At 40.6% G+C, this 15827-nt stretch overlaps 1 protein-coding gene across 2 annotated transcripts in view; it reads right to left on the minus strand.

The window, feature by feature from the left end:
• Positions 1-15827, minus strand: part of LOC126416741 (serine/threonine-protein phosphatase 6 regulatory ankyrin repeat subunit A-like) — a 716260-nt gene that overhangs the window by 500926 nt on the left and 199507 nt on the right. Inside the window, exon 11 of one of the 2 annotated variants that reach the window (XM_050084586.1) lies at positions 4449-4541. The exons of the other annotated variant lie outside the window; for it this stretch is intronic. Coding sequence (XP_049940543.1) covers positions 4449-4541 — 93 coding nt within the window. The remainder of the gene's footprint in view (positions 1-4448; positions 4542-15827) is intronic. 2 annotated transcript variants of the gene reach the window in all.

Genomic DNA, 15827 nt, shown 5'->3' on the forward strand with positions numbered 1-15827 from the left:
ATAGCAACTAAAGCAGAAGAATTTCTCATGATAAAAGCCATTTTCACAAGCTGAAATATGATAAAATATCAGTGTTAAATAACTGTGTGTGAAGTATCTGGAGAACTGTACACTAATTACAGGTAATGGTAATGTTTGGCAAATACAAGAAAATATCTTTATCTCATGTGCGTAAGCATCTGAAGCAGCAATAAGAACAAATTGACAATACTTTAAAAACATTTTCTGAGAACCAGGCAGAACGAATTGATAGTACTTTGAAACCATAACAGCAGTCATAGCAGATTGTGAATACACTTGATAAATTTTCTGAACAGTTCAGATCCAAGCTCAATGAGCTAAAACAATTTAAACAAGACTAACAAAAATTACCTGAAAAGGTAACACAGATTGGTACTGATCTGCTTGATGTGCAGACAGCCGAGTCAACTTTTAAGAAAACAGTTAGTCAAATTTCAGAAAAATTTCAGAATTTGTCACTGCAGAGTGCGGAACAGATTCAGATGCATTTTGTTAACCAAGAATATTAAATAGTTATGGAATTTAATCAGTGGTTAGAACAAAAGGATATAGAGATTGTGGAGAAATTAAATAATGAATTGCTATTGGGCAACAAAACAGGCAGGTGTTCTAGTATCATGTGGTTCTATTGATAAAGTAGAGAATTTTAATTATGAATTTCAAAAAACGTCAGATAAAGTAAAAGAATTACAGGAGATGCAATAGATTAAAAGTTTCAATCAGCTTAATCTTCCTGCGTCTCGGGAAAGAGATAAATGTTATGGCAATAACCACATGGTTTCCTCATATAGAGTATATGCACAAAACAAAACACACCAAGCAATATTTTACCAGACACAAATAACATAATGCAACAGACTACAAATATATTAGCAGAGGAAAGCTTAATTAAGCACAGACAATTGCCAATCTTCATTCAAGACAGGAAAACACCTCATCTAATGATGTTTATAAAATCATTAGAGGTGTGCTGCTGAGGTTGTGGAATGAACAGAAAGATTGCATTTCTTCATAAAAGGAGATGCTCCTCTCTGGGCGACAGAGGCTGCAGAACAATGTCATACCTCTGACCAATTTGAAAAAAAGCACTCTGTCTTCAGGCCACAAGTAGCCCATCGGGACCATCCGACCGCCGTGTCATCCTCAGTGAGGATACAGACAGGAGGGGCGTGTGGTCAGCACACCACTCTCCCAGTCGTTATGATGGTTTTCTTTGACCGTTTCGGTCGAGTAGGTCCTCAATTGGCATCACGAGGCTGAGTGCACCTCGAAAAATGCCAACAGCACTTAACTTCGGTGATCTCACGGGAACCAGTGAATCCACTGTGGCAAGGCCGCTGCCAATTTGAAAAAGCTTTTTTAGAATAATGCTGTTCAACCAGCATGCAAGAAAGGCTTAGGAAATAAGTGTACAATCTCAAACCATATACTTGCAAAATGGGTTCTCGCAAGGAGTACTTCAAAAAGTATATAAATAAAACACAATACTGAGATGAGCTAGTGTAATATAAAAATGCAATAAGAATTTTTAAACTGAAACTCCCTTTGAGTATCCAAGACAAATTGATCAGTGTACGGGAAACTGACCTTGAAAAATTTCTGTCAGTTAGATTAAACTGACCTGATACAGGAAGGCATCAAAATGAATTGGTAATCAATGCATGCATGATTCACACTGCACAAATACTAATACCCATAATGGGAATGGAAAATGGAATCATGACATGCAGAAGAGTGGAGTAAACCCACAAGAGAGACACTACAATACTAATGGTCATGTTGTTGTGGTCTCCAGTCCAGGGACTGGTTTGATGCAGCTCTCCATGCTACTCTATCCCGTGCAAGCTTCTTCATCTCCCAGTACCTACTGCAACCTACATCCTTCTGAAACTTAGTGTATTCATCTCTTGGTCTTCCTCTACGATTTTTAACCTCCATGCTACCCTCCAATACTAAATAGGTGATCCCTTGATGCCTCAGAACATGTCCTACCAACCGATCCCTTCTTCTAGTCAAGTTGTGCCACATACTCCTCTTCTCCCAAATTCTATTCAGTACCTCCTCATTAGTTATGTGATCTACCAATCTAATCTCAGCATTCTTCTGTAGCACCACATTTCAAAAGCTTCTATTCTAGTCTTGTCCAAACTAGTTATCATCCATGTTTCACTTCCATACATGGCGACACTCCATACAAATACTATCCGAAACGAATTCCTGACACTTAAATCTATACTCGATGCAAACAAATTTCTCTTCTTCAGAAACGTTTTCCTTGCCATTGCCAGTCTACATTTTATATCCTCTCTACTTCGACCTTCATCAGTTATTTTGCTCCCTAAATAGCAAAATTCCTTTACTACTTTAAGTGTCTCATTTACTAATCTAATTCCCTCAGCATCACCCGACTTAATTTGACTACATTCCGTTATTCTCATTTTGCTTTTGTTGATGTTCATCTTATTTCCTCCTTTCAAGACACTGTCCATTCCGTTCAACTGCTCTTCCAAGTCCTTTGCTGTCTCTGACAGACTTACAATGTCATCGGCAAACCTCAAAGTTTTTATTTCTTTTCCATGGATTTTAATACCTACTCCGAATTTTTCTTTTGTTTCCTTTACTGCTTGCTCAATATACAGATTGAATAACATCAGGGAGAGGCTACAACCCTGTCTCACTCCCTTCCCAACCACTGCTTCACTTTTATACCCCTCGACTCTTATAAGTGCCATCTGGTTTCTGCACAAATTGTAAATAGCTTTTTGCTCCCTGTATTTTACCCCTGCCACCTTCAGAATTTGAAAGAGAGTATTCGAGTCAACATTGTCAAAAGCTTTCTCTAAGTTTGCAAATGCTAGAAATGTAGGTTTGCCTTTCCTTAACCTATTTTCTAAGATAAGTCGTAGGGTCGGTATTGCCTCATGTATTCCCATATCTCTACGGAATCCAAACTGATATTCCCCAAGGTCGGCTTCTACCAGTTTTTTCATTCATCTGTAAAGAGTTCACATTAGTATTTTGCAGCTGTGACTTATTAAACTGATAGTTCGGTAATTTTCACATCTGTCAACACCTGCTTTCTTTGGGATTGGAATTATAATGGTCATAGACCATACAATAATAACAGCGCAAATGACAATGGACATTTTTCTAACTTTAACTATAATAGTAATCAATACTACAACAATAATAAGAGGTGTAGGAGTGAGAATAACTTCCAGCAGTGATACAAACAAAATACAAACCAGAATGCGAATTATTATTGTAATTTCACAGGCTGTTGGCAACAAAAGATGGACCACCTCCTGGAATAAATCGAAATCACAGTGATGTACGAAGTAATCACCCACATAAGAACCATGTCAGTTGGACATCCCACCAGGCAAATGATATTCGGGTAGTGGGAGAGCAACGGGAACCACATACAAACATGCCACCACAAAGAAACTAAAAGTGACCTCATTACACCCTCCAGTGTTGGTCACAGAGCTGAAAGGGGGCTACACAAAAAACACAAATTATTCAAAACAAAAAATACTCACAGTATTAATTATTCTAATGACAATAATTATAATAGTAATGACAGTGTGCAGATCAAGGTTAATGCAAACTGATCTGAAACAATTAAACTGCTTAGAGACAATGACAAAAAAGACATTAAGGAAGAATTGTGCACGTAAGTAAAAAAATGTAAACCAACTCAGAATGAGGTAGTCCACGCTTTTTTTACTTCAGGCACAATTCTTCCTTAATGTCTTTTTCGTCATTGTATCCAAGCAGTTTAATCATTTCAATGGACAGAGAGAGGGTGGAGAAGGAGATGGACAGAGAGTGGGAGGACAAGGAGCTGGACAGAGAGAGAAGGGTGTAAGGAGATGCACAGAGGTAGGGACAGGAGGAAATGGACGGAAACTTGGGAGTGGAGGAGCTGGACAGAAGGAGGGGCAAGGAGGAGACGCAATAATAGAAAACTGGAATGAGTACATACCCGGGCAAAACTGAGTACTCAGCAAGTATTTAATCACTAACAACAAAATGTGTTGTCTGTAACACTGATAAAAAGAGGCTCTCACCATAATAATCATGAACTACGATGTATAAAATATGTGGATTCAAAAGACATGAGATTAATTCATTTACAATTCTGTGGAAAAGGTTGCCATTAAGTACGGAGGGGAATGGAGACAATAGAAATAAACTGAGTAAGAAGTTGGTGGTGTCAACAGAGACTAGAACAAGTCCAGTAGAGAAACAGCTGAACAGAAATTCAAGTTCTAATTTATCTACAGAAAAAATAGTCCTTTTTTCATTACAAAACATTCTCACATCACTTCGGTAACTATAGCAATAATTGTTATATACACTGTATGAGAACAATAGTATCATACTGCTTTGAAAGACAAGAATGTCTGATTAACTGAATTTACCTTCCGACACTTGGCAGCCAAGTGAAGAGCTGTCACACCACAGTTATCCACTGCATTTCGATCAGCACCAGCCTTCAGCAAAAGGTCCAGCACCTACAGATGGATACTTTGACAGATCACACAGGATAAAGCATTCTTGTACATAAGTGACAGATTCAAAAGAGAGATACATCTAAATTTGTGGATGTGGAATCATAAGAACAAACTGTGCTATAATTGACAATTACTTATGTTCATGCACCATACTGAACAAAACTGGATGAGTATTTTAAACGTTGATATGATTCTGGTAAGTCTTGTATGGAATACATCTAATTTAAAGAGTAAAGGTAGTTACTCACTGTAGAGCTGAAGTGCTGAACTGAGCTTAAAACATAGTTGAGCTCTCAGACAATGTTCTTACTTGGAGCTAACTGACAGTATGGAGTGGTCAGAGGGGTACATCCATACATCCTCTTAATCCTAAAATCACCCTCCATGAACCAGCTATAAAAGAGCACCCCCTCCCCCCCCCCCCCCCCTCCTTTCATTCACATTCAAACATCTTAACCAAATCCTGCACCTGAATACTGACTATTTAGCATTATGTACGGAAATGATCATCATTCCTACAATATTCTCTCCATCCCCTGCCATCCAAAGTTGTATTCTGCTACCCAACCAATCTCGAAAATATCCACATGGGTTACATCCCTGTGTAACATCTACGAAAAAGATTTGTCCTGTTCGCTGTACAGCAAATACTATTCCAATTTTGACACAGGTGTATCTTACACTATCAGAGGCAAGGATACCTGTGAAAGAAGTCACAACATTTATGAACCCTGCTGTAACTTCTGAGCAGCTTTATAAATAGGCATCACCACCAACCAGCCATCTAGTTGAAAGAATGCATACGGCCAGACTGTGCCAAAAGCAAAGTTCACCATTCAGTAGCAGAGTGTGCTGCTGAGCATAACATGCTCAGTACCCACAGCTATTTAGCAATGCACACCATCTGGATCTTTGATCCTCACTCCTGACCTCTCCCATACACCAGCTTCTCTATATTACATAGGTGGGATTACCTTTGAAACATTCCTTTGATCCTGTAATCCTCCTATCCCAGTCTTGACTAGCCCGTCCCACAACCAATTCCATTTCTGTCCCCATGTTTCCCATTTCACCCTATTAATCTACACTGACATCTTTCTTTCTACATTCCCTGTCTTCCAAGTTCTGTATCTCCCTCCTGCACCTCCTCACTAACCACTCCTCCACTTCATCATATAATACACTCACGTAGTGCCAGAGTGAGCTAGATCACCAGTGCCACATATCTATCACATGCCTTGCAGTCTCTGCATACCAGCTATTAGCTCCTCTTTCCTCCACTGTTCCCACCGCAGTGCTGCCACCCTTCTACACTTACTATCTCCATCCAACAAAACCCTAACCTCCAACTATTCAGCCGCAGCACCAGATGACATAGTCAGCTAGGACAATATGTATGTGTTTGTGTTCGTGTGGCTCTCTCTCTCTCTCTCTCTCTCTCTCTCTCTCTCTCTGTGTGTGTGTGTGTGTGTGTGTGTGTGTGTGTGTGTGTTTTGTATCACTTTGTATCAAAGAAGGAAATCATAAGTATCTTGTACAATTCTTGTATTTAGCCCTACACACCTCCAGAAATGCAATAAAACTCTGGAATTTTATAATGTGCATTAATATTTTCAGCCAAAAATACTCATTTCTTATGACAAAACATTAATCCTGAAATTAAATGACAACACAAGAAAATGTAAAAACCAACTACAGTCTATAAAAATGAACATATTATTAATGATCAAAAAATGAAAGATTGAAAAAAAATTAGGCATTTAGTCAGTAATTTGCAACTAAAAAAAGATAAATAATCTACCAATTAAAAATTACAATAACTCACTAATTCTTAGGAAACTGAAGCAATGTATATTGACAGGAATTGTTAATTTAATTACAAAATTAAGAAACAATAAATCCTAACACACACTGCTTACCTACAATGGAATAAAAGCTAACATGTACACAATGTTCTACCAAGAACAAAAATGTGTATTTTTGACATTATGAAACAAGTAGAAATAGTGAAAATATATAACATAAGATACATAATGATTTAAATGGCACTAAAGCAGTTTCTATCTTAATTCTGTGGCCACACTGTACTGTTAGATGAAATTTATTCCAAATGTGGCAGTATTTAGAATTAAACAAGCAGACAAGAGCTCCTTTATTTATTCTATTCCTGTGACATAACTGGATTACCTTTGATACTGTTAAAAAGACAATCGAAGTTTATCCTCTTAAAAAAGAAGTTTAGTTCTCTGATATGATGGTGTACACAGTTTTTTCTATCAATACATATTAATGTATATAATAGAGGGAAACATTCCACGTGGGAAAAATATATCTAAAAACACAGATGATGTGACTTACCGAACGTAAGTGCTGGCAGGTCGATAGACACACAAACAAACACAAACATACACATGAAATTCAAGCTTTTGCAACAAACTGTTGCCTCATCAGGAAAGAGGGAAGGAGAGGGAAAGATGAAAGGATGTGGGTTTTAAGGGAGAGGGTAAGGAGTCATTCCAATCCTGGGAGCGGAAAGACTTACCTTAGGGGGAAAAAAGGACAGGTATACACTCCCACACACACACATATCCATCCGCACATACACAGACACAAGCAGACACAAGCTGCTTGTGTCTGTATATGTGCAGATGGATATGTGTGTGTGTGGGCGAGTGTATACCTGTCCTTTTTTCCCCCTAAGATAAGTCTTTCCGCTCCCGGGATTAGAATGACTCCTTACCCTCTCCCTTGGAACCCACATCCTTTCGTCTTTCCCTCTCCTTCCCTCTTTCCTGATGAGGCAACAGTTTGTTGCGAAAGCTTGAATTTCATGTGTATGTCTGTGTTTGTTTGTGTGTCTATCGACCTGCCAGCACTTTCGTTCGGTAAGTCACATCATCTGTGTTTTTAAATACATATTAATGTGTTTGATACAACAATTTTATTCCACTCCAACAATGGTTATGGGTCCAAGCATGCTAATAAGAAAACCAGAAAACTGTGTTAGTGTCAGTTAGGTAATCTAAAACTTGTATGTGTGACAAAGGTAAAACATTTGCCAATAATAACTGTATATTTTTGGTGCAACGCATTTGGAAAACATTAACTGACACTGTGCTGTGTTCATGAATCTCAAAGAAAAGAAAAGATGTTCTCTTAACAACAGTAAGACAATTAATGAAATTTACAGATATGATGGAGAACACATACAGCACTGACAAACTAAACTGAGTGAATTATACTTCCTTGTCAAACCAAATGAAAATGATTTTAACAGATTCTGATTTGTGGACTGTAATCAAGCCTGTCATGATGTTTCCTGATGGAGATGCATCATTTGCTCATAAAGAGGTAAGGCACAAACAAAAATTGTACTCTCCAATTGTAATGAACAGTAATAGCATATACTAAAATTTGACAAACCCAAAAACAGTATGAGAAGACCTTAGAAAACAGTATGCTCCAAACGACGGCATATTTCACACTACATAACTGAGGTGGAAACTATATTCACTAAAACTGAAGATTTCTGAATCTATGGGAAATTATCTAGGACTTATAAACAAAACTGTAGTATATGTAGAGTACATTGCTTACAAAACTGAAGATTGAGCTTGTAACAGAATTGCTAAACACATTTCATTTTCATGAAGTATCAACTTAGCCAAGGCACTATAATTTAAAGTTAAGGATGTTAAAATTCGTTATTATAATGCTACTTATTGCTGTACATAATCATTCAAAAGTTAAAATTGACAGAGAAATGCTTTTCTCTGTTGTTGTTGTTGTTGTACTCTTCAGTCCACAGACTGGTTTGATGAAGCTCTCTTTGCTGCTCTATTCTGAGCAAGCCTGTTCATCTCTGAATAACTACTGCAACCTACATCCTTCTGAATATGCTTACTGTACTCATATCTTGGCATCCCTCTGTGATTTTTATCCTCCACACATCCCTCCAGTACTAAATTCGTGATCCCTTGATGTCCTCAGAAGGTGTCCTAACAAATGATACCTTCTTCTAGTCAAGTTGTGCCAAAAATTCCTCTTCTTCCCAAATCTATTCAGTACCTCCTCATTAGTTATGTGATCAAACCATTTAATCTTCAGCAATTCGAAAGCTTCTATTCTCTTCTTGTCCAAACTAGTCATCATCCATGTTTTACTTCCATACATAGCTACTCTCCATACAAATATTTTCAGAAAAGACTTCCTGACACTTAAATCTATATTTGATGTTAGCAAATTTCTCTTCTTCAGAAATGCTTTCCTTGCCATGGCCTGTCTACATTTTCTATCATCTCTACTTCAACCATCATCAGTTATTTTGCTTCCCAAATAGCAAAACTCTTTTACTTCATTAAGTGTCTCATTTCCTAATGTAATTCCCTCAGTATTACCTGATTTGATCTGACTGCATTCCATTACCCTTGTTTTGCTTTTGTTGATGTTCATGTTATATGCTCCTTTCAAAACTGAACATTATGTTCAGCTGCTCTTCCAGGTCCTTTGCTGTCTCTTCAAAAATTGCATTGTCATTGGCAAACCTCAAAGTTTTTATTTCTTCTCCCTGGACTTTCATTCCTATTTCAAATTTTTCTTTTGTTTCTTTTACTGCTTGCTCAATACACAGATTGAACAACATAGGAGATTGGCTACAACCCTGTCTCACTCCCTTCTCAACCACTGCTTCCATTTCATGCCCCTCCACTCTTATAGCTGCCATCTGGTTTCTGTACAAATTGTAAATAGCCTTTTGCTCCCTGTATTTTACCCCTGCCACATTCAGATTTTGAAACAGAGTATTCCAGTCAACATTGTCAAAAGATTTCTCTAAGTCCACGAATGCTAGAAATGTGGGTTTGCCTTTCCTTAACCTATTTTCTACGATAAGTCATTGGGTCAATATTGCCTCGCACATTCCAACATTTCTACAGAATCCAAACAGATCTTCCCCGAGGTTGGCATCTACCAGTTTTCCCATTTGTCTGTAAAGAATTCGCGTTAGTATTTTGCAACTGTGACTTATTAAATTGATAGTTTGGTAATTTTCACACCTGACAGCACCTACTTTCTTTGGGATTGGAATTATTATATTCTTCTTGAAGTCTGAGGGTATTTCACCTATCTCAAATAACTTGCTCTCCAGATGGAAGAGTTTTGCCATGGCTGGCTCTCCCAAAGTTATCAGTAGTTTTAATGGAATGTTGTCTACTCCCGGGACCTCATTTCAACTTAGGTCTTTCTGTGCTCTTTCAGATTTTTCATGCAGTATCATATATCCCACCTCATTTTCATCTACGCCCTCTTCCATTTCCATAATATTGCCCTTAAGTACATCACCCTTGTATAAACCCTCTATATACTCCTTCCACCTTTCTGCTTTACCTTCTCTGCTTAGGACTGGTTTTCCATTTGAGATCTTGATATTCGTACAGGTGGTTTGCTTTTCTCCAAAGGTCTCTTTAATTTTCCTGTAGGCAGTATCTATATTACCTCTGGTGATACATGCTTCTACATCCTTACATTTGTCCTCTTGCCAGTCCTGCTTGGCCCTTTTGCCCTTCCTGTTGATCTCATTTTTCAGATGTTTGTATTCCTTTTTGCCTACTTCATCTACTGCATTTTTATATTTTCTCCTTTCATCACTTAAATTCAATATCTCTTCTGTTACCCATAGGTTTCTACTAGCCCTCGTCTTTTTACCTACTTGATTCTCTGCTGTCTTCACTTTTGCATTTCTCAAAGCTACCCATCCAGTCAGCATTCCAGATGTACAACACAAAACTGTTAGACCTATGAATGAATGCAAAATAAGAGAGCTTAGAACTAGATTAAGGTCAGTTAACTGGAATGACATCTTATACAAAGATATGTGTGTGAATAACAGAAGCAAATTATTTATAGAGGAAATTGCAAGAATATTTGATGAGTGTTGTCCCAGATTAGTAAAAAGACAGAATAATAACCAAGCTCATAAACCACAGAGACTAAATAATTGGTTTACACCATACCTCAACAGCATCTGGATTATGCTTCTTATGTTTAAGGACAGATCTCATAACAGTAACGAGTACAAAGAGATGTACATTAGAATAAGAAAAATTTATAGATCTGAAATACACTCCTGGAAATGGAAAAAAGAACACATTGACACCGGTGTGTCAGACCCACCATACTTGCTCCGGACACTGCGAGAGGGCTGTACAAGCAATGATCACACGCACGGCACAGCGGACACACCAGGAACCGCGGTGTTGGCCGTCAAATGCCGCTAGCTGAGCAGCATTTGTGCACCGCCGCCGTCAGTGTCAGCCAGTTTGCCGTGGCATACGGAGCTCCATCGCAGTCTTTAACACTGGTAGCATGCCGCGACAGCGTGAACGTGAACCGTATGTGCAGTTGACGGACTTTGAGCGAGGGCATATAGTGGGCATGCGGGAGGCCGGGTGGACGTACCGCCGAATTGCTCAACACGTGGGGCGTGAGGTCTCCACAGTACATCAATGTTGTCGCCAGTGGTCGGCGGAAGGTGCACGTGCCCGTCGACCTGGGACCGGACCGCAGCGACGCACGGATGCACGCCAAGACCGTAGGATCCTACGCAGTACCGTAGGGGACCGCACCGCCACTTCCCAGCAAATTAGGGACACTGTTGCTCCTGGGGTATCGGCGAGGACCATTCGCAACCGTCTCCATGAAGCTGGGCTACGGTCCCGCACACTGTTAGGCCGTCTTCCGCTCACGCCCCAACATCGTGCAGCCCGCCTCCAGTGGTGTCGCGACAGGCGTGAATGGAGGGACGAATGGAGACGTGTCGTCTTCAGCGATGAGAGTCGCTTCTGCCTTGGTGCCAATGATGGTCGTATGCGTGTTTGGCGCCGTGCAGGTGAGCGCCACAATCAGGACTGCATACGACCGAGGCACACAGGGCCAACACCCGGCATCATGGTGTGGGGAGCGATCTCCTACACTGGCCGTACACCACTGGTGATCGTCGAGGGGACACTGAATAGTGCGCGGTACATCCAAACCGTCATCGAACCCATCGTTCTACCATTCCTAGACCGGCAAGGGAACTTGCTGTTCCAACAGGACAATGCACGTCCGCATGTATCCCGTGCCACCCAACGTGCTCTAGAAGGTGTAAGTCAACTACCCTGGCCAGCAAGATCTCCGGATCTGTCCCCCATTGAGCATGTTTGGGACTGGATGAAGCGTCGTCTCACGTGGTCTGCACGTCCAGCACGAACGCTGGTCCAACTGAGGTGCCAGTTGGAAATGGCATGGCAAGCCGTTCCACAGGACTACATCCAGCATCTCTACAATCGTCTCCATGGGAGAATAGCAGCCTGCATTGCTGCGAAAGGTGGATATACACTGTACTAGTGCCGACATTGTGCATGCTCTGTTGCCTGTGTCTATGTGCCTGTGGGTCTGTCAGTGTGATCATGTGATGTATCTGACCCCAGGAATGTGTCAATAAAGTTTCCCCTTCCTGGGACAATGAATTCACGGCGTTCTTACTTCAATTTCCAGGAGTGTAGGTTTGGAAAAACGTAGGGCGAATGATAACTACACTCCTGGAAATTGAAATAAGAACACCGTGAATTCATTGTCCCAGGAAGGGGAAACTTTATTGACACATTCCTGGGGTCAGATACATCATATGATCACACTGACAGAACCACAGGCACATAGACACAGGCAACAGAGCATGCACAATGTCGGCACTAGTACAGTGTATATCCACCCTTCGCAGCAATGCAGGCTGCTATTCTCCCATGGAGACGATCGTAGAGATGCTGGATGTAGTCCTGTGGAACGGCTTGCCATGCCATTTCCACCTGGCACCTCAGTTGGACCAGCGTTCGTGCTGGACGTGCAGACCGCGTGAGACGACGCTTCATCCAGTCCCAAACATGCTCAATGGGGGACAGATCCGGAGATCTTGCTGGCCAGGGTAGTTGACTTACACCTTCTAGAGCACGTTGGGTGGCACGGGATACATGCGGACGTGCATTGTCCTGTTGGAACAGCAAGTTCCCTTGCCGGTCTAGGAATGGTAGAACGATGGGTTCGATGACGGTTTGGATGTACCGTGCACTATTCAGTGTCCCCTCGACGATCACCAGTGGTGTACGGCCAGTGTAGGAGATCGCTCCCCACACCATGATGCCGGGTGTTGGCCCTGTGTGCCTCGGTCGTATGCTGTCCTGATTGTGGCGCTCACCTGCACGGCGCCAAACACGCATACGACCATCAATGGCACCAAGGCAGAAGCGACTCTCATCGCTGAAGACGACACGTCTCCATTCGTCCCTCCATTCACGCCTGTTGCGACACCACTGGAGGCGGGCTGCACGATGTTGGGGCGTGAGCGGAAGACGGCCTAACGGTGTGCGGGACCGTAGCCCAGCTTCATGGAGACGGTTGCGAATGGTCCTCGCCGATACCCCAGGAGCAACAGTGTCGCTAATTTGCTGGGAAGTGGCGGTGCGGTCCCCTACGGCACTGCGTAGGATCCTACGGTCTTGGCGTGCATCCGTGCGTCGCTGCGGTCCGGTCCCAGGTCGACGGGCACGTGCACCTTCCGCCGACCACTGGCGACTACATCGATGTACTGTGGAGACCTCACGCCCCACGTGTTGAGCAATTCGGCGGTACGTCCACCCGGTCTCCCGCATGCCCACTATACGCCCTAGCTCAAAGTCCGTCAACTGCACATACGGTTCACGTCCACGCTGTCGCGGCATGCTACCAGTGTTAATGACTGCGATTGAGCTCCGTATGCCACGGCAAACTGGCTGACACTGACGGCGGCGGTGCACAAATGCTGCGCAGCTAGCGCCATTCGACGGCCAACACCGCGGTTCCTGGTGTGTCCGCTGTGCCGTGCGTGTGATCATTGCTTGTACAGCCCTCTCGCAGTGTCCGGAGCAAGTATGATGGGTCTGACACACCGGTGTCAATGTGTTCTTTTTTCCATTTCCAGGAGTGTATATTCTTAAATCCAGAAACAGCTGTAAAGCTGCCTGGGAAGTAATTAAAAGTGAAATAAATAGACAAACAACTCAACTAGCTATACCCATAGCCCCAGATATCTTGAACTCACACTTTGTTAACTTCAGTTTACAACAAGATTTGTCTCCCCTCAACGCCATGCTTGATGCTAAAACTCTTTTAAGTTCAAATAAGTATGTAGTCCATAAATTCTGCTGGGCAATAGTAACTGAAAATGATGTTAGCAAAGCAATAGGCAAACTAAGTAGTTCCAGAGCAGAGGACTTCTATGGTCTGTCAAACTTTGTCATAAAGAAGATATCAAGTGATCTTCTGCCCCCTCTAACCACTCTCATTAACCGTATATTACAGCAAGGGATTTTCCCCGACTGTTTGAAAATAGCAGTAACTATTCCCATATTTAAGAAAGGAGATAAATCAAATCCAAGTAACTATTGCCCTATCTCATTAATCCCAATAATATCTAAAATAATCGAAGACTGTATTCACCAACAAATGAATCACTATTTTGAGAGGAATAATTTGTTAAGTAACTCACAGTATGGATTCAGGTCTAAACTAACCACAGTTAAAGCAGTTGAAAATATTGTTAGTGATATGTATGATGGCTTTGAAAATAAATTAATCTCCTGTGCTACTCTCCTAGACCTGAGTAAATCATTTGACACTGTATCTCATAGTACTTTGATCAAGAAATTAAGACACTACTGCATGGAAGAGGACACCTTGAAATTATTAGAATCCTACTTAAGCAACAGAGTACAATTTGTTAGTGTATATGGGCAGCTGTCAAATCCACAAACAATAAAAAGAGGTGTGCCACAGGGCTCCATACTTGGGCCCTTCCTGTTTGTAGAGTATGTTAACGATATGTCACAGTATTTATCCTGTAAAACGGTCCTCTATGCAGATGATACAACTTTTATCAATTCAGGACAGACTTGAATCTGTACGAGAAAAAAATAATATAATATTTGAAAAATTGGTTTATTGGTTTAGTGCAAACTCCCTATTCATAAATGAAACAAAAACTGAGGAAATACTCTTTAATTTGAAGGTATCAAACAAAGAAAATAAGTCCTTTAAACTGCTAGGGATGATGATTGACCAGAAACTTAGCTAGCATAAACATATCACATACGTCTGTTCTAAACTTGCACGTGCTACGTTCCTACTTTATAAGCTTAGGAGTAATGTCAGCCAAAACTTACTGCTGCATTAATATTTTGCTTATATCCACCCCCATCTTTCACATGGTATTCTGCTCTGGGGAAATTCTCCCAATTCAATATCAATTTTCAGATGGAAAAAAAAAAAAAGCTCTTTGATGTAAAGTGGGTTTATCTCCTAGGGATACATGCAGGGAACATTTCAAAAAACTTAACATCATGACAGTTCCTTGTTTGTACATCTATTATTGCTTACTACACGTAAAAGAAAACATAGCTCAATATCCCCTTAGGTCATCTGTCCACACCCACAATACAAGACGAAACCACACAATTGATCTGCCATACTCTAGACTGTCTAAGATACATAATAGTTATAAACATGTAGGCCTCAAACTGTTTAATATGCTCCCTAAAATTGTACAAACAGTATCTAAAAGAAAATTTAAGACAACATTGGGTCAATGGTTCAAAGGTAAAGCATTTTACTCAGTTGATGAATTTAAAGATTGTAATATGGCAGATTTGCTGTTTTAACATAGAGAAAGGTACCTCTGCCTGTAGTAGGACCTAAATTTGTATCAATAGCTTATGATAATGACATAGTGTTATCAACTTGTATATGATAATGACATAGTGTCATCAACATGAATACTCCCTGCTTAATATAAATCTGTATAATGTTTTCCTTTTTATTGTAAAATTAATAATATATAAAATTCCAAATGTGTGCTATTGTACTACACTAAATTTCATATGTTTTATACATACATTGTTATGAGAATATAACCATCTTTATACTGTAATTGAACTTACTGACGAAGCCCATTGTATAAGAAAATAGTGAACAGCTCATAAAAATCCTTATTCTTATTCTTAAAAGAATCCTGACCTGATCCTTAATGACGAAACACGGTTCCACTACTAACCCTTATTAAAGTAGCAGCCATTTATTATTCCTCTTAACATTAGCTAATAAACTTGTTATAACTGTTCCACGCCTACATCTCATAGACGTCTTTCTTCCCCTCCCTTTATTTGGTCTGTTCATCACATTCATCAGTTTGTCCATACGACATAACAGCATGTGCCATTA

Source organism: Schistocerca serialis, chromosome 1 (genome assembly GCF_023864345.2).
Source record: "Schistocerca serialis cubense isolate TAMUIC-IGC-003099 chromosome 1, iqSchSeri2.2, whole genome shotgun sequence".
NCBI classification, from domain to species: Eukaryota; Metazoa; Arthropoda; class Insecta; order Orthoptera; family Acrididae; genus Schistocerca; species Schistocerca serialis.